At 56.7% G+C, this 19546-nt stretch overlaps 1 protein-coding gene and 1 long non-coding RNA gene across 4 annotated transcripts in view; one reads left to right on the top strand and one right to left on the bottom strand.

Moving 5' to 3' along the window:
- CD99 (CD99 molecule (Xg blood group)) overlaps positions 1–5726 on the bottom strand; it is a 30767-nt gene extending 25041 nt beyond the window's left edge. For both annotated transcript variants that reach the window (XM_030306305.1, XM_030306304.1), the window contains exon 1: positions 5619–5726. In XM_030306305.1, the coding sequence (XP_030162165.1) occupies positions 5619–5685 (67 nt within the window). In that variant the 5' untranslated portion in view covers positions 5686–5726. The remainder of the gene's footprint in view (positions 1–5618) is intronic.
- Positions 5727–5975: 249 nt separating this feature from the next.
- On the top strand, positions 5976–12845 carry LOC115507802. 2 transcript variants are annotated; one of them, XR_003966800.1, is made up of 4 exons: positions 5976–6088; positions 7093–7394; positions 7793–8849; positions 11569–12845. It is a non-coding gene; the product is annotated as an uncharacterized LOC115507802 (long non-coding RNA). The 2 variants fall into 2 exon arrangements; XR_003966799.2 differs by lacking the exon at positions 5976–6088 and having other exon boundaries at positions 6799–7394.
- The last annotated feature ends 6701 nt before the right edge of the window (positions 12846–19546 follow it).

Below are 19546 nucleotides of genomic sequence, written 5' to 3'. Positions count from 1 at the left end.
GCCTTCCCGAGGGGCCGAATGCAGCCGCTCTGGTTCTGGGGCTGACTTCCCAGGGAGGGCAGTTCACTGAAGGAATCACAATTACTGTTTTTCGAAAAGTACTCTGAAGGATCCACCAGCACGTTTGCACACGCGCTTCTCGGAAACGAAGGGATCCGATCCCAAACTCCCGAGGCCAGAAAGGAACGTGATTGAGAGGCGTCTGGATCATGCGAGTGCATTTAAACACTTGTGCCTGCCACCCGGGGTCACGAATACGGAAGCCTCAGGCATGCACTTAGCGGGGCTCGTGAAGAACATACGGACGGTTTATCCTCTGGCGAACTTTCTTCTTTTCCAAGCCCGCCGGCCGCACGGGAAACTCACAGCCCGTCAGCGGGTCCCGAGCTGCCGTTTGAGAAACACACTGGTTTGAGGTCTGACTCGCGGAGGGGGGGAGGGGAAAGGAAGTCTGTGGTTTCCTGTTTAGGGGATTTTAATAATACGTCTAGCGGGGCCACACTAGGGAGAGTGGCAAGGCTGAGTCGCGCCGAGGCGCAGCTGAAACGCACCCGTGCCACCATCTCCCAAATCTAGTCTAACGACTGGGCAAGCTAAGAGCAAAGTAAGGGACGTCCTCCGTGTCCAAATGGGAACCTGGGTCAGTCTCCGTTCACCCACGACGCGCACCCGGGAAACACCGGGACGGGCTGGTGCATCAACCAACGCGCCCAAGCAATATGGCAGCACGGGGACACCAACGGTCGACCAGCCTTCAGCGCGCGGCCCTCGGGGGGCGCTATGACCCGGCCCTCACGGGGGGCTGGTGTGTGGGTCAGGGCTGATGTCAATGGAAAAGAGTCCCCCGGTGGAAACAGGGAACCACATGAGGGAACCGTTCTCCTTGACTCCAGAATCCGGATCTTTCTCAAGCGTAAGGAAATGCGGGTCTAAACGAGCCGCTCACGTGCACAGTGGGCGGTCTCAGCGGAGCCACGGGCAAGTGGTGGTTTTCTGTGTCTGCCACGTGGGCGGATTGCTCGTGGAGCACACATGCGTGCACACACATGCGTGCGCTCGTACACACGCCTGCGCGCACACACACACGCTCACCCGTGCACACACAAGCGTGCACGTACACATGCGTGCACTTGGACACACGCCTACACAGACACGTACGCACACATGCACACACAAGCATGCACATACACACGCACGCACTCGGACACACACGCCTGCACACACATGCGTACACACACACGCTCACCCGCGCCCACACACAAGCATGCACGTACACACACGCGCACTCGGACACACACGCCTGCACACAAACACACGCTCACCTGTGCACACACAAGCATGCACGTACACATGCGTGCACTCAGACACACGCCTGCACACACGCGTAGCACACATGCACACACAAGCATGCACACACAAGCGCGCACTCGGACACACGCCTGCACACACACACGCTCACCTGTGCACACAGAAGCGTGCACATACACACGCGTGCACTCGGACACAGCCGCCTGCACATACATGTATGCACGCATGCACACACAAGCATGCACATACACACGCGCGCACTCGGACACACGCCTACACACACACGCTCACCTGCACACACACAAGCGTGCACATACACGCGTGCACTTTCAACATTCATGCATATGTGCACAGATGTGCATCCACACAATGTGTGTGCACACACGCACAAGCACTCACACATGCACATATGTACAAACACACATGCATGTGCACACGTACCAACACACTCGTGCACACACAAACACGTGTGCGTGCACACAGGTGTCCACATGCCTGCATACACACACACCCAAACATGCGTACATGCACAGATGCACACAATACATGCATACACACATGCACACACACACGTACACAATGCACATAATGCATGCATACACACATGCACGCTCACACACGTGCACACACTATACATGCATACATGCACGCACACACATGCACAGAGTACATACACGCATGCACACACGTACACGTGCACACAGTACACGCATACATGCACGCACAAACACACGCGTACGCACAAACACACACACGTACACATGCACACACGATACATGCATACACACACGCACACACACGCAGGCACGGTGTTTTGGTCACAAGCTTGCTGCGTAACCACACTGCTCTCTGGTCCCGCTCCTTCCCTGGAAACGCTAGCTGGAAGGGGAGGAGACCTTGTGTGTGCTTACAACCCCACAACAACACCCTTCCTGTCCCTTTGCATTTCTTCGGACAAGTAACACCAGCAGGAAAGACTTGTTTCCGCAGGTTCCCTGGGGATTAAAATGCCTGCTGGCCCTTGTCAAGCCTGTGTCATTCTGGTGTTTCGCAAAAGCCCCTCTGTATGTGGAACGTGTTTCCCACACTCCCCCCCTGCCCCCGCCGCCCCCGAAAGGACTTCTGGAGCCCCATAAACACACACTCTGTTGTCAACCCCAGAACTGGGTCAGGACGGCCCTGAAGGATCTCTGATTCACGTGGGACAGGCGCCCAGATGTCAGAACAAAGCACAGGAGGACCCAGGGAGGCGGCCTGCGCCCCGTGTGTCTGTCCAACCCAGCCCCCCCCCCCCGCCACGCACGCCGTGGGCCCCCTGTAAAACGCTCGTCCGCTCCGTGAGCATCGGGATGATTCCACACAGACCCAGAACGCTGAGGAATTTTGAGCCTCCAAACGCCCGTCCGCGTAAGTCACAAAGCACCTAGGACTCTTTTCCCCCTACAGGAAGCCACGTGAACTGGAAACTCTCCGCGGGAGGAAACACCAGGATCCCCACGTGGGTGCGAGCCAGAGGCCCCCTCACCCCCACAGATCCCGCTCGACATCCCGCCCGGACTCCTGGATGCGGGCTTGGTTAAAACGTAGTGCGCGAGCCACATTCTTTACTAAACGAGAGCAAGCAGCCAACAGACAGTCCGGATGAAGATAAAAAAAAAATCTACAAAAACTGTTTTCCTATCTCGAGATGCACACACACGCGCACACACACACACACAAAGTGTTAGCAGCATCGACTGAAGACTGAAAAAAACAAAAGCCACAGGGCAGAGGTCAGTGAAGGGCAGTTAAGTATTATCAGAGCCCAAAGGGCAGGCAGGCAAACAGGCGGGATCGTCAGGGCCATGTCTTCTAGCAAGAAAGGCAGAGACGAGACGAGAGCCACCAGGAAGGTGCACAAAAAAAGCCGACGCTCGCTTTTTGACATTCTCCCTGGGATGGGGCTTCTGGGGACTGTAGGCTGAAGCCAATGGTCTGTGGTCTCCACCCACCACGCACCAGGGGCCCCCCTCCCCCTCATGGTGAAATCCCTGCTCTGGGAGAGTCGAAAACTGCCTCTTGATTCCTTCCGAGGGTCTCCACTCCAGCGGGAATTTCAGAAGAAACCCGGGATCCCGGGTCCCAAGGCCTCTGAAACCCGCCCTGTACTATTAAAAGCAAAGGTCCCTCCCCAGGCTCAAGGGGCTTTTACAGCCAAGGTTGGAGCCCAAGCCAGACACATATTTCTCTAGGAAAGTGTCTTCTGACCTTCACCAACTCCAAAGCGCTTCCTCTATCAAAACCCATTGGTGTGTTGGGAGCAGCAAAGTCCTGCCCCCAACCCCCACCGGTAAGGAGGTGGCGGGAAGGACCACACGGATGGGGCTGGGACGCGGACTACAGCCCCATTCTTTCTCTGCTCTTTTGGGGCAAGGCTGGCTCCCATCGCCTCCCCCATCACGGGGTCACCAGTAATTTTCTTATTTTTTTTTAACGTTTATTTATTTTTGAGACAGAGACAGAGAGACAGAGAGAAACAGAGTGTGAGCGGGGGAGGGGCGGACAGAGAGGGAGACACAGAATCGGAGGCAGGTTCCAGTCACAAAATGACTAGTTAGTTTGGGGCCCCAAGAATCTAAGGCTGCCCCCCATCCAGACCCAGAACCCCAGAGCTGTGAGCAAAAACCATGGCTACTCCAGACTTTCCCCCTCACCCCACGCAGGTCTTGGACTCTGGGACGGTCCCCTTTCCTTGCAGCCCTGTGTCCCGTGGGCCTGTTTTCATGTTCCTCCAACCCCAGCGGATGGCACATCCTAGAGCCACCAAAGGCACTTCTCCATTTCCCGCACACAGGAGGAGCTCAGTGAGCCAGACGCCAGTCAGCAAAACCCCCCCGGAACCCCGGGAAAGTTCCTTGGAACAGGAACCATGCAATCGAACAGCAGAAATACAACCACCCGGGGAGACACAAGCAGCAGCCAGGGGCAGATGAAGAAACACATTTCTTTAAGGAAGAAGGAGGCACAACTTGGAAACGCATGCCGGGCCCTCCCCAGCAGGCTGTAAAGTGTTCCAACACATCCCCCACAGACCAGAATTCATCTTCCCTAAAGCCAGCGCAGGGCGGGCATGAAGCCCGTTTCAAAAGCGCAAACGTCCCCCACATCCCAGGTCTTTCCTGAACCAAGCAGGAGGCCAAGGACGCAAAACATAACCCCACGCCCCCGCGCGGGCTGGACGTCACTAACACAGGGAACCTTCCCAGCACAATCCACACCTCGTGTCGCGATCCCGGTTCCCAAAATGTGTCCTCCTCTCATCAGCAGACCTGTGCTGACAAGACTCTGCCCCGCCTGGCTGTGCCCTAAAAATCTGGCCATATTAACAGGAGGAAAAAAAAAATCATAATAATCGTCCGGGGGTGGGGGAGAGGCTTTAAAAACGCCACGTCCGGCAAAATCCAGCTCTCCTTTGGAAAGGAGAGAGAGAGACAGAGAGAAACATGATCCCAGCTGCCGCCTGCAAAGGCGAACGCTCCGAAAACACAGGCAGACGAGCAGAAACACGCCGGGCCGGCGCGCAAAGCGAGGGTGGTGGGGTCACGACCCCCTTCCGTCTCCTGGTGTCCTGACACTTTCCCCGCGTTTTCCGAATTATTTCCTGGAGCGCACGCAAATCTGCTGAGGCCACACGTCTGTTTCCAGCGGGCGCGCAGCACAGCGCCCAGGTCCCCAGGGCAGCGTGCGCACACAGGGCTGGTGAGCGCGCCCGGAGCTCCAAGTTCGCCCTAAGTCCCCCCACCCCCGCTCCCCCCGCTGGAGCCGGCTGCACAGCCCAGTCCAAATTTAGGCCCGGAGTGCAGGGCGTGGCTCCCCAAGCAGGAACAAAGACTGGGGCCCGGGAGAGCGCCGGGGGGACCAGGACCGCTACGGGGGGGGGGGGGTGAGACCGGGACCGAAGAAGCCACCCGCCTGCGGGCATCCAGGGCCCCCCGGGAACCTCCAACTGCCCGAGTTTCTGATTTTGGAAACACTCAGCGCCCTGGGCCTCTGGAACAAGTCCACACCCGCCCAGAAAGAAAGTTGCACAGTGGAGCCGCCTCCCGGGGCGTTGGCTACCCGCTGGCACAGCGCGTCCCGTTCGTCCCGCGGGGAGGAGGGTTCCGGGGTCCCCGCTGCGCCCCTGCACCCGCCCCCCCACTGCGCGCCCCCGAGGCCCTCCCCGGGGTGGTGGTGGGGGGGTCCCCGGACGCGCGTCCCCACGCCGGTCCCCCGGCGGGCCCGCGCCCCCTGCACCCCGCCCCACCCCCAGGCCCCCACAGATGGCTCACCCCGAGCGGGCACCAGCGTGCCGAGCAGGCCGACCAGCAGCAGCGCGACGGCGGCCCGGGGAGCCATGGTGCGGCCGGCGGGCGCCGCGCAGGAACCGTCCCGGGAGTGGCAACGCGCGGGCGGCGGCGGCGGGAGTGCACCCGGGGCGGGGCGCGCGGAGGGAGGGAAGTAGTGGGGGGGGGGGGGGGAGGACAGGGAGGAGTGGGGGGAGGGAGCACGGGGAGGGAAGGGCCCTCGCTCTGGCCCCGCCCCGGTCCCGGCTCGCCCCTCCCGCGGCCCCCGGAGAGCACCCGGGGCGGGCGGGGCGCAGGGGAGGGGCTAGCGGGGGAGGAGCGGTTACCTGGGGCGGTCCCGAAAGGAGCCAGCGACTGCCGTCCCTGCTCGGAAACTGGGGCCCCCCGCCCGCCCCTAACACTCCCAGGGCAGCCCTGAAGAGAAGCGAGGAGTCCCCCAGCGCCGTGCTCAGAAGGTGGGGACCCCCACCCGCTCCTAACACCGCCAGTTCTGAGGAGAAGCGAGGGACCCCCCCCAACTCCGAGCTCGGACAGTGGGGACCCCTCCATGCGTCCACAGACTCCTCCAGCCCCTCAGTGGCCCCCCCCCCCCCCCCCCGACGAACAGAAGCAAACCATTACAAGTAGAGGGAGCCCCCTCCCTGCCCCTAATGGGACCCTGGGGCCACCTTGGGGGTGGGGGGGGACAAAGTGAAATCCTCTCCTTTCCCGCGAGAGGTGGGTCCCTGTCCCCCCGCGCAGACCCCACTCCCATCCCGAAGTCCAGTCTGAACTGACACAGCCCGGAGCTCGGGGTGCAGGCTTTGGGGGCGCAGGGCAGGCCCCACTCCCCGGTCTCAATGGGGACTCCCCCTGCAGGAGCCTCCGGAAGCCTCTCCCCAGCCCACGCGGTGGGGGGGCGGGGAAGGCTTCTCCAGCCCGAGGGGGGAGGGGGGAGAGGCTTCCCCGGCCCCAGGGGGGGAGGGGCCTGTGGGGGGGAGAGGGGGTGCGGAGGGGGGAGAGGCTTCCTCTGCCCAAGAAAGTGTGGGGAGGAGGAGGGAGGGGAGAGAGAGAGAGAGAGGCAGGAAACCCCTCCTTCCCCTCAGGAGGTGCTGGGGCCCTGATGGGTCGCTGTGCAGGTCACAGGCCAGCAGTGCTGGGGCTGGACCCCCGCCCAGACTATCAATATATATATATATTTAATTGAGATGTTAGCTTAATATTCTGTCCGTGTGTATTCAGAACATCTTGTCCGCAGAAAAATCCCTGAGTCAGATGCCTGCTTTGGCCCTGCAAACCCTCCTACCGGCTGGCCAGGCTCCCACCCAGCACACCCTTCCCCTCAGGGGTCACCCGCCTAGCTGCTGCCACCTTCTGTCACCTCCGTGACTCAGACAGAGGGGCGCAGGGCAGAGGCATTGCGTTGCACCCCAGGGCCCCCCCTTAGACAACTGCAGCAGGGAAGTTTTCTGGCTTCTAGACCGGCAGAAAGTCAAACGTCAGATTGTGGATTCAGACGCATGAATTTCACGGAATGCTTTCTCATCAAAACAACAGTCATCTGCCTTGGGAGTCAATCTGGGTGGACTGCCCAGCGGAGACCACGTGTGCCCTCAGCCCCCACTGACCCGCTCAAGGCATCTGTCTCTCCTCATTCCCCTCTCCCTGGCCACAGCCTTGGGGCCAGAGGAGGGTGTGGACCCTGGGCCCGGGGCAAACAGCAGGCTTTTCCCGTGGAGCAAAGGGACGCTGGAGCTGGTGCAGCCCTTTTGGCACCTTGAGGTAAGTCAGCCTCAGAATAATGCGTGCATGAAAGAAACCACCTGCTTTGTACCAAAGTCAAAACCCAGAGACCCCTCCCCAACCCTGGGGAAGTTTCCAGTCCAGCCCTGTCATCTTCAAAAGAAAACCTCAGCCTGGCCAGTCCTTAACCTCTGTCACGGGCTGCGCGAGGACTCACACTCTGTTGACACCACCCTGAATGTTCCAGAACATTCTGCAGGCAGGGTGCGCATTTTATCCCCACGGGGCTAGGTCTCCATCACCCGTCACTTGCAGCGAATGCCAGGCTTTGAGGATTGTTGTCTTATTTTTTTTTTTTTTCAATTTATGTTCATCCCCACAGGCATTTTGAAGACTTTTCTTTGTAATTCGTTAAGTTGGCTTTTGTTTTTTTCAAGCGCTCCCTTCCTTGGCTCAAACGAAAAAATTTCCATCGCGTTTTCCGGACACTCTGACATCAGGAAGCCCTGAGTTCCAGCATCAAAATTAAATGAATTGGAGAAGCATCGGGAGCTGTATCCAAACACCGGGAACACGTCTTTGAAGGGCACAGGCTGCAACAGACAGATGGACGAGGGAGGGAGCTCGACTCAGAACAGGCTTCTTGGTCTGCGTGCGTTATACTGGTTCAGCCTGGGGACAGGGTGGGGACAGTGTGAGCCTGTTCGCGTCCGTGTAACACACACACACACACACACACACACTAGCCCTTCTCCCACTTTCTAGGGACGATCCTTTGTTGACCACAGGGCTTTGTGTATTTACCTGGAAAAACTGGGGTGGGTGGTGAAGGTGACGGCCACACACGTATTCACGAAGGGGCGGAAGTCACCTTAAGGTGACAGGGTCCAGGTCCTGACTGATGGAGCTCAAAAAGGCCAGAAGGGGGCAGTATGATCAGCAGTCTGGCTCCTGCTGGTGTCCTGCCTGGGGAGTCCAAAGAGGCGTAAAAATCCTGCAGAAATTCCTTGGGAACGCGAGCTGGGTGAGTCTGGACTGTGGAAACGGCACGCGGGGCTGAACGCCAGGTTTCCGGTCTCTGAGTCAGTTGGGTTATCTCCTGCCCGGGTAGACGCTGGTTTTTCCATTCCTTGGTTCCCATAAAATCGTTAAGCACTGAGGTTTTTGTAATTCTGTGTCGTTCTGACACCTGCAAGCAAGTGGTGCATGAGGGTGCAGGGGCACAAAATAGTTGGGGGGCACCTAAACGGACGTGCCTTCTGTAAGAAAGACTCTGTCTTATCTTTCTTTCCCCGGAAGCGGGGTGGGGACCCCTACCACTGTCAACACCTCGACCTCGTCCGGTCCTTCTCTCCTTCTGAAGAATGATTTCGGGGAGTTCGGTTTCCAAGGAGGATACACATAAATGCACCAAGAACACCCCAAACCCACGCACATTGCCTAGAAATGCTCTCTGGGCTGTCCAAACCTGTAGTCGGGACGATTTCTTATAAGGTGAGGGATGTCTTTGTTATCTGTATTTGCTAACCTCTCTGCACTGCATCTGTATTAGTTTCTGTTTTTTCTTAATTTTTTTAATGTTTGTTTCTGAGAGAGAGAGAGAGAGAGAGATCAGGGGAGGAGCAGAGAGAGAGGGATACACAGAATCCAAAGCAGGCTCTAGGCTCCCAGCTGTCAGCACACAGCCTGACTGGGATAGATGGGTGGGTGGATGGATGGATGAGTGGGTAGATGGATGGTGAATGAAAGATAGGTGGCTGGGATTGGCCAATGGATGGATGCATGGATGGGTATGTGAATGCATGGATGGGTGCCTGGATGGATGACTGGGTGAATGCATGGATGGATGCATGGATGGATGGATGGATGGATGGATGGATGAATGGGTAGATGGATGTGTGGATGGATTGATGGATGGATGGATGGATAGATGGATAGATGGATGGACAGATAGAAGGATGGATAGATTGTGGATGGATGGATGATAGATGGATGGATGGGTCAATGGATGGATGGAGAGATGGATGGATGAATGGATGGTTGGATGGACAGTTGGATGGAGGGATGGATGATGGATGGATGGATGTATGGATGGATGGATGGGTAGATGGATGGATGGACAGATAGAAGGATGGATAGATGATGGATGGATGATAGATGGATGGATGGATGAATGGATGGTTGGATGGACAGTTGGATGGAGGGATGGATGACGGATGGATGGATGGATGGATGGATAGATGGATGGATGGACAGATAGAAGGATGGATAGATGATGGATGGATGATGGATGGATGGATGAATGGATGGTTGGATGGACAGTTGGATGGAGGGATGGATGATGGATGGATGGATGGATGGGTGGATGGGTAGATGGATGGATGGACAGATAGAAGGATGGATAGATGATGGATGGATGATGGATGGATGGGTGGATGGATGGATAGATGGATGAATGGATGGTTGGATGGACAGTTGGATGGATGGATGGATGGATGATGGATGGATGGGTGGATGGATGGATGGATGGATGGATGAATGGATGGTTGGATGGACAGTTGGATGGATGGATGGATGATGGATGGATGGATGATGGATGGATGGGTGGATGGATGGATGGATGAATGGATGGTTGGATGGACAGTTGGATGGATGGATGGATGATGGATGGATGGATGGGTGGATGGATGGATGGATGGATGAATGGATGGTTGGATGGACAGTTGGATGGAGGGATGGATGATGGATGGATGGATGGGTGGATGGATGGATGGATGGATGAATGGATGGTTGGATGGACAGTTGGATGGAGGGATGGATGATGGATGGATGGATGGGTGGATGGGTAGATGGATGGATGGATGGACAGATAGAAGGATGGATAGATGATGGATGGATGATAGATGGATGGATGGATGGATGGATGGATGAATGGATGGTTGGATGGACAGTTGGATGGAGGGATGGATGATGGATGGATGGGTGGATGGATGGATGGGTGGATGAATGGATGGTTGGATGGACAGTTGGATGGAGGGATGGATGATGGATGGATGGGTGGATGGATGGATGGGTGGATGAATGGATGGTTGGATGGACAGTTGGATGGAGGGATGGATGATGGATGGATGGATGTGTGGATGGATGGGTGGCTAGATGGATGGATGGGTGGCTGGCTGGATGACTGGGTGAGTGGATAGAGGATGGATGGATGGATACAGGATGGATAGATGGATGGATGGATGGACAAACAAACAAGAGAACCTTATACTAGACAATGTTGTACCATTTTATAGTCTATTTTCACATGGGAGAAACTATGAGGTTGGGAGTGATTAGCCTATTTCAGCTCATGAGGAAACTCCCTGGGCCCATGGAGCTCATGAGTGGCAGGCTGGGATGAGAACCAAGTCTTTCTGGTTCTGAGTCTAGGCTGTTTGTACCTTACTGCCTCTGGATTGCCTGCAAACCACTGGCATTTTCCTCAGAGTGTCCACAGCAACCAAGAGAAAGAGTGTGTTTTATGCTAGAGTTCTTATATTAGAAAGTTCTCGGTGTGTGCCTGTCAGTGGTCCAATCTATTTTAAAAACAGTACTTTAATTAATTTAGGAGAAAAGGTCATGTGTGAGCCTTAGGTGTGTGTATCTTCCCCCCTCTTAAAGGTGACGTAGGTTGAGTCCACTGCAGAAGTCAAAAGCTACATGAAGCTACGTAATATAAAAACAACCACTTTGTTGAAGGGGCTAAGTTGTGGCTTGTCTGGGTCAGAATCAAGAACAAATCTATTTCCCAGAGTCCGCGAGTCTCCCCCTTATCCCGGGGGACACGTTCCAAAGCTCCAAGTGTGTGTCTGAAACTGCAGATAGGACCCGATCCTACATGGCTATATTTTCCCCTACACACGCATGCCTTTGGCAAAGTTTATCAATCAGGTGCAGTCTGAGACGAACAATAACGAATCATAAAATAGAAGAATTAGAACAACACGCGGTCCTGTAAAGTTATGAGAACGTGGTCTTTCTCTGTCTCCCTCAAACATCTCATATTTCTGTACTTCCCCTTCTCCTTCTTGTGATGACGTGAGACAGTAAGATGTGACATGATGAGATGAACTGGGGTGAATGATGTAGGCATTGCGACGTAGAGTTAGGCTACTGTTGTTGGCCTTCTGGCAATCTCTCAGGAGGATTATCTGTGTCTCCCAAACCACAGATAAGGGGACCCTCCCGAACTGCATTTGGAACACGAACGCTGTTTGTCTCTACGTGTGTTTCAACAAGGAAACAACCCTGTGTCTTCGCACCGTGTAGGTGGCCAGCATCCCAGAGTGGCGTCTTCCCTGCTACATGCGTTGTCCATGACGGTCACGGTCATGGGCCGGAAAGAGTTGTCCTAGACTTTTGGTGAGGCTAACTGCATTCCAAAGGCTGTGCATTGAGATAACGAAACTCCTGGTCATTTTTTACATCTACATGAACGTGGTCCATGGCAAAAATTGCATCCGTGTTAATTCTAAGACGTATAATGGTTCCAGTTATGTGTAAGATCCTACCCCAAAACTTAGCGGTTGAAGACACCCACACACGCATTTGGCTACGAACGAACAAACCGAAAACCCTACAGTGTGGGAGGGCTTGGCCAACTTTGGCTGCTTGTGCAAACATGAGTAAGAATTTCAAGATGGCGGCAGGAGACCGTTACACCAAGTGTGGAGCCCCCTTGTGACCCCAGGTGCAACTGCACACATTCCCGAAATCAGTTCTGGCTGAGATGTTGGGTGAGGCTGTCCCACGGACACCACATCACGAGCTTCCGGGAGGACAGAGGGATGAAACCAGGTCATCATTTATGATCCAGTTGGGGCTGACGGCTGACGGGAGCCAAGGGTTGTTGGTAGGGAGACTGTTGTCGGCCACAGGTTGGCCGTCGATCACTGACGAGCTCGGGTGGTTTCCCGTGATCCGTCTTGTGGCAGGAAGCGTTTGACACGGGCCCACGGGTTGAAACAACCCCTGTCTCCTTCTGACGGTCCTCCTCTCGGGGGATCCTGGCGAGGGGATCCCAGTGTGGCAGGATGTTTTTACCTCAATGCCCGGGATCTGTTGTCTTCCCGCGCCGGAGAATGAAAAGATTGATGCAAAGTGAGCAGGAGGCAAAAATCGATTAGAAGAAAACATCCGGAAGGAAGAAAATGTGCAAACTGTCTTAACAGAGAGGAGGCACTCGAAAGTGAATGCCCGAGGACGGCCCGCAACTTCCTTGTTTATAAGGTTTTGGGTGCCCCCCTCCCCCCTCATCTATCTGCCTTATTGGCTGCAGAAGTGTGGGTGCCGGGTTGCACGTTCCTGATTGACTCACTTGCAGCGTATGAGGGCTGCTCTGTGTCCCCGTGGGTCTTAACGTTTTATGGCCTGCTAGTGATTTTTATTGTTTTTATTTCAAAAAAGATTTTGTTTCTTAATCTTTATATATTCTTGCGAGGCACAGAGACAGAGAGCGCGAGCAGGGGAGGGGCAGAGAGAGAGGGAGACCCAGAATCCGAAGCGGGCTCCAGGGTCCGAGCCGTCAGCCCAGAGCCCGACGCGGGGCTCGAACCCGCGAACCGTGAGATCATCACGTGAGCTGAAGTGGGACTGAGCCACCCAGGGGCCCCTCTCCTACTTGTTTTTAGTCCGGTCTTTTGTCAAATCCCTGAGGGCATCCTGGCGGGGACGTAGGTCGCCTCTGTTCCATTCTTAAGACGAACCTTAAGCCCGGGCAGGGGGGACGGGGTGGGGGGCGTTTGCTGTGCTCAGACGCTCTGCCTGCTTTGTCCTGTCTCTCCGTGTCATATCAAGACCACCCCGCACCCTCCGTGGACTCGGCAAGCCACCTGCTTGCCCCAGATCAAGCCACTGCACCCGCTTGCTTGCTCCCTGCAGGGACAGGCTGGGTGCTGTGCCACAGAGAACAGAGCGCGAACAAAGCCAAAGGGCACTATGCTTTGCAAACAAATGCAAATGCAGCTTCTGCAATGGACAGGGGGGGTCCAGGAGGCCAGCGGTCCCGTCTACGGTCATGCCGTCCCTCGCGTCAGTCAGTGCAATGCAGGCCAAGTGACCCCGACCCTTCTCACTGTCTGAGCTCCCTGTCCTGCCATCTTGCCTGGCCGCCACATGCTCACGTCTGGGCGGGTCCGTGGAGCCCAGCTGAGCTGTCCTGGCTGAGCCACACATCCGCCGTGACTCGTGCCCACACATGAGTTCCTCGGGCATCATCTCTGTGCCCCAAAAGACTGACCTTCTTAAGTATTTGCCAAGACCCCCGCAGTGTTCTTATCACCTCTAGGGCGCCCAATAACGTCCCCAAGGGGTTTGCAATCCCTTTGGTTTTGGGGTGGGGGAAGGGAGAAAGACAAGATGACCACTGTCTGCGTGGGAGCTGCTTCTCCTACGCGTGTGTTATACTTACTTCTGGCTGGAGGTCGAGGTCAAGTGAGCTGGTCTGGGGTGCAGAGATTCTTCCCAGATTTCAGCAGCGTTCCCCGAGTTGGCTCATGGTGGCCATTGATGGGCAGAGAAAAAAAAAAAAATCCAACAGGATTCGGTAAACATTTAACTCACACGTGAGCCACGTGTCCCTTTTTTTATTGCAGTGACAAAGTCAACTTGGGTGACGGTGCTTTTTGGGTCTTTGGAGGCAATTCGCATCTTTATTGTAAGGAAAACTGACCCACGACCGTTGACTTGTGGGCTGGGCGTGTGTGTTTGCGAGTTCGAGCCCCGCGTCGGGCTCTGTGCTGATGGCTCGGAGCCTGGAGCCTGTTTCGGATTCTGTGTCTCCCTCTGTCTCTGCCCCTCCCTGACTTGCTCTCTATCTCTCTTTCTCTCTCTCAAAAGTGAATAAACACTAAAAAATTTAAAACACAGTCTTCGTATCTCGGGGTAAGAGTCACCGTGTTATCGTTCCAGGAATTCTCGAGCAAGGAGACAAGCGTCCGTGGCTTTGAGTCATCTCTGGCCTGTTTCTAGGGTCCCCATCGAAACCACCCCACACGGGAGAATGCGTGAACAACCAGAAGAGGTCCCTGGGAGAGAGAAGGGGCCAGGCCAGGTGGCAGGAAGGGTGTGGTTCTATCAGTCACCCCAGGGCGGGGACGGGAGAACAAGGGAACTCAGCCAAGAGCACCAGATGACAGGAGGGGCCGGCTGCTTCCTGGAGCTGGGGAAGCCTGGGCCGGAGCGGCTGCAGGGGACGGCACGTGGGGTCAGGGACTGTGGCCAACGCTGGGCTGCATTTGCAGCAGCCTGAGGACCCGGGGAAGAGAGCAGGATTGTGAATGAACTTCCTTGAGCAGCCGTGACAAAATATCACCAAACTGGGGGCTTAGAACAACAGGAATTCAAGTTCCCCCAGCCGTGGACACCAGACATCTGAGATCCAGGAGGGGCAGGGCCCCTGAGACCCAGACACGGCAGGGCCCCTGAGATCCAGGCAGGGCAGGGCCCCTGAGATCCAGGCAGGGCAGGGCCGCTGAGATCCAGGAGAGACAGGACCACTGAGATCCAGGAAGGGCAGGGCCACTGAGACCCACGCAGGGCAGGGCCCCTGAGATCCAGGCAGGGCAGGGCCACTGAGACCCAGGCAGGGCAGGGCCCCTGAGATCCAGGCAGGGCAGGGCCCCTGAGATCCAGGCAGGGCAGGGCCGATGAGATCCAGGCAGGGCAGGGCCGCTGAGATCCAGGAGAGACAGGACCACTGAGATCCAGGCAGGGCAGGGCCACTGAGACCCAGGCAGGGCAGGGCCCCTGAGATCCAGGCAGGGCAAAGCCGCTGAGATCCAGGAGGGGCAGGGCCACTGAGATCCAGGCAGGGCAGGGCCGATGAGATCCAGGCAGGGCAGGGCCGCTGAGATCCAGGAGAGACAGGACCACTGAGATCCAGGCAGGGCAGGGCCTCTGAGATCCAGGCAGGGCAGGGCCACTGAGATCCAGGCAGGGCAGGACCACTGAGACCCAGGCAGGGCAGGGCCCCTGAGACCCAGGCAGGGCAGGGCCACTGAGATCCAGGCAGGGCAGGGCCACTGAGATCCAGGCAGGGCAGGGCCACTGAGATCCAGGCAGGGCAGGGCTGCTGAGATCCAGGAGGGGCAGGGCCACCAAGATCCAGGAGGGGCAGGGCCACTGAGATCCAGGCAGGGCAGGGCCACTGAGATCCAGGAGGGGCAGGACCACTGAGACCCAGGAGGGGCAGGGCCACTGAGATCCAGGAGGGGCAGGGCCACTGAGATCCAGGCAGGGCAGGACTGCTGAGATCCAGGCAGGGGAGGACCACTGAGATCCAGGAGGGGCAGGGCCGCTGAGACCCAGGTGGGGCAGGACCACTGAGATCAGGCAGGGCAGGGCTGCTGAGATCCAGGCAGGGCAGGGCCCCTGAGATCCAGGCAGGGCAGGGCCACTGAGATCCAGGCAGGGCAGGGCCACTGAGACCCAGGCAGGGCAGGGCCACTGAGATCCAGGAGGGGCAGGATCACTGAGATCCAGGAGGGGAAGGGCTGCTGAGATACAGGCAGGGGAGGGCCGCTGAGATACAGGAGGGGCAGGGCCACTGAGATCCAGGAGGGGCAGGGCTGCTGAGACCCAGGTGGGGCAGGACCACTGAGATCAGGCAGGGCAGGGCCGCTGAGACCCAGGCAGGGCAGGGCCACTGAGATCCAGGCAGGGCAGGGCCACTGAGATCCAGGCAGGGCAGGGCCACTGAGACCCAGGCAGGGCAGGGCCACTGAGATCCAGGCAGGGGAGGGCTGCTGAGATCCAGGAGGGGCAGGACCACTGAGACCCAGGAGGGGCAGGGCCACTGAGACCCAGGAGGGGCAAAGCCGCTGAGATCCAGGAAGGGAAGGGCTGCTGAGATCCAGGCAGGGCAGGGCCTCTGAGATCCAGGGGGGGCAGGGCTACTCAGATCCAGGCAGGGCAGGACCCCTGAGAACTAGGCAGGGCAAGGCCACTGACATCGAGGAGGGCCAGGGCCGCTGAGATCCAGGCAGGGCAGCACCACTGAGATCCAGGAGGGGCAGGGCCGCGGAGATCCAGGCAGGGCTGTGCTCCCTCCAGAGGTTCCAGGGGAGGGTCCTTCCTGCCTCTTCCAGCTTCTGGGGCTCCAGGCGTCCCTGGGCTTGTGGCCACGTCTCTTCTGTCTGTGCCTCTGTCTTCACGTGGCTTCCCCTCCATGTCTGTGTCTGTGTCTGTGTCTCCTCTTGTGTCTCTTAGAAGGACACCTGTCATGGGGTTCAGACCCACCCTCATCCGGGATCGGCTCATCTCCGATCCCTCACTTTCCCACATCTGCAAAGACCCTGTTTCCAGACAAGGTCCCGTTGTGAGCTCGGCTGGAGACCACAGCAGGGAGACAGTGTATAACCCACAGCGGCGTCTTCTGCCCTGACTCACTCCCTCAGGTTGGTCAACGCAGCCCAGAAGCCAGCACAGCCCGGATCTCCGGACGCAAGCCGTAAAAATCAGCACACAGTGCAGACAGCAGGGTGTGGACGGCTGGAAGAAAGTCTGGGGGCCCAGGGCGGAGACTGAGCAAAGAAGTTACACGTGTCTCAGGACGGCAGCGGGAAACCCCTTCTGCTGGGGCTGAGCCTTCAGCTTGGTTGCATCACGAAAACGTCACTCTTGGAAATAGACGATTACGAAAAAAGCGGTTATTTCTCGTCGTGATTCGTACGATGCTGCTGTTTTCCCCCAAAAAAGTCAAACTAAAACCATTACTTGTGAAAGCTTCCTCAAGTCCTCGGCGCCCGTGTTTTCCGTGGATTGTGCTTTTTTTCAGCCGCACGCAAGCTTATCAAGGTCAACGGCCTTGGTCTCGTAAACAAAAGCAAACCATTCAAACAGCTTTGTTTCTGGCTTGTTTTCTCCTAACATACAAGGATAATTTATTCCTTAATAATAATAATGATAAAATAATAACAATAATAACAAATGTCAGGGGCGCCTGGGTGTCTCAGTCGGCTCAGTGTCCGACTCTTGAATTCAGCTCAGGTCATGATCTCACGGTTCGTGGGTTTGATCCCTGCATCAGGCTCTGCACTGACAGCTCAGAGCCTGCTCGGGATTCTCTGCTCGGGATCTCTCCCTGCTTCTGCCCCTCTCCCACTCTCTCTCCCTCTGTCTCCATCCGTCTCCTGCTTGCGCTCTGTCTCTCTCTGTCTCAAAAATAAATAAGGCATTTAAAATTAAAAAAATAATAATAAAAACGATAAACATGAAAAAATGCACACCTTGGATGTAAAAAAGCTGTGGAACTGATGTTGTAAGTGTTCCTTTGGGGAAAATGGGTCCTGAAAGGCATTTTGGGAATATCAGGTGGTTTGCTGTGATGCTTCAAGAGACCAGAAGACAAAAGAAAGAGGCCCATGTTGAGTGAGGGCCAGGGTGGGGCCCGGGATTGCGGGGAGCCTCCCGCAGCCCTGCCTGCCCAGGGTCTGGGGATCCCTTCATCGCTGGGTGATGCACTGACTCAACCACATGGCCCTCCTTGGTGTGGGTGGGCCATGCCTAATCAGTTGAGTGCCAGCATGGAACCTAAGAACAATGGAGGACCCGGGACTTGCTTGCACTCTCTCTCTCCTCTCTCTGCTGCAGCAGAGACCTCTGTCCTGTCCCACATTTGGGCGCGAAGGTCCTGGTTCTGAGGCCTTTGGACTCAGGCCAGATAACACCTTGGCTTTCTCCACTGTCCATGTTACAGGCGCAGGTGGGAGCACCTGTGTCCCTCCATAATCACGTGAGCCGATTCCTATAATAAGTGCCCTCTCCTATGTATTTGTGTCGCCTGTGGGCGCTGTTTTCTCTGCAGCAGGGCCTTGACTTAGGAGGCGGAGGTCATAGGTGCTCAAGGAAAATGACTGAAAACACAGGTGGCTTCTGAGGCCACACGAATACAGCAGGGCCTGCAGTGAGGACATACCCTCCCCAGGAATCTCCAGAGCGCATCAGCCCTGCAGACGCTCTCGGTTTCACACTTCTGATCGCCCGCGCTCAGCGGGAATCCGTTTCTGTTGTCTTGAGATCGCACCCCTCCGCCCCCGCACCCTCCAGTTTGTGGTCCTGGCAAACAGACACCAGACACAAGGGAAAAACCACGCCCATGCATTTTCCTTCCCGTGTTGGATCCTTTTGTGCGGGACGGTGTGCAGGCGGGCGGGAGCAGTCCCGTGTAGCTTTCGCCCCATCCGTCAACGTTTCTCCGACCCGACAACAGAGTCCTGAATGGTTTTGCAGAAATAGAATAAAAGGTATTTATTGCACGGATATGTGGGTGCTGCCGAAACTGTGATGACCTGATGGGGAGGACACAGGTCACGGGCGGACACAGGTGCACCTGGGAAGCGTGTGCAAAGTCTCACTCTGTCCTGTGCCCCTGGTCCTCTGGATGGTCCTCGGTTGCATCCTGTGATCGTGAACCCGTGACCTAGTGAGTAACACGCTTCCCGGAGCTCAGAGCTCATGCGGCCCGAGGAGGGGGTCACGGGTCGCTCCCATCTGTAGCCGGTGGATCCGAGTCTCAGGTGGGTCCGGGGTTGGCGTGTGTGGTCGCAGAGGGCGGTCTCGTCGGGCTGAGCCCCCCACCTCCCCGTGGGGACCTACCTGCCCACGGCCTCGGGCACGTCCTGTGGGCACAGAAGTCCTTGTGCGAATCCTAACATCTCTGAGCAGTTTTTTTCCGAGAAAACCCGTGTTCTTCCCTTTTTCTCCAGCAGCCCCGGGGGGAGGAGGGAGCTGGTGGGGGGGGGGTGACAAGGATGCCAGAGGTATTGTTATAGGACCAGCTTCCTCCTCTAGGGGGTCGGAGCCACACGGGCGGGCGGTGCAGGCTTGGGCTTGTGAGCTCCACTCACAGGTCAGGCAGCAAAGTGACCCAAGTCACGCCCCAGATGTGTCCCCACTGGGCCCCCCTCTGGCTCAGCTCTCCCGCCCTGGCTTCCTCCGTTTTTGTTTTCTCCTTCCCCATGGAGATGTTGTGGGCTGTCCCCTGAGCCCGGCCTCTTTAACCACACACAGGGAGGTGCTGTTCTCCCAGAGAGCAGGTCTTGCAAAAAAAAAAAAAAAAAAAAAAAGAAGAAGAATTAAAAGAACAAAACGCACAGACGCGCTAAAGAAAAAGGCAACGGGAGAGAAACGTTCTACAGGGGGCAGCAAAC

The sequence above is a fragment of the Lynx canadensis genome, chromosome X, assembly GCF_007474595.2.
Source record: "Lynx canadensis isolate LIC74 chromosome X, mLynCan4.pri.v2, whole genome shotgun sequence".
NCBI lineage: Eukaryota > Metazoa > Chordata > Mammalia > Carnivora > Felidae > Lynx > Lynx canadensis.
Note: the sequence above shows the minus strand (reverse complement) of the source record. Positions and strands in the feature narration are given on the sequence as shown.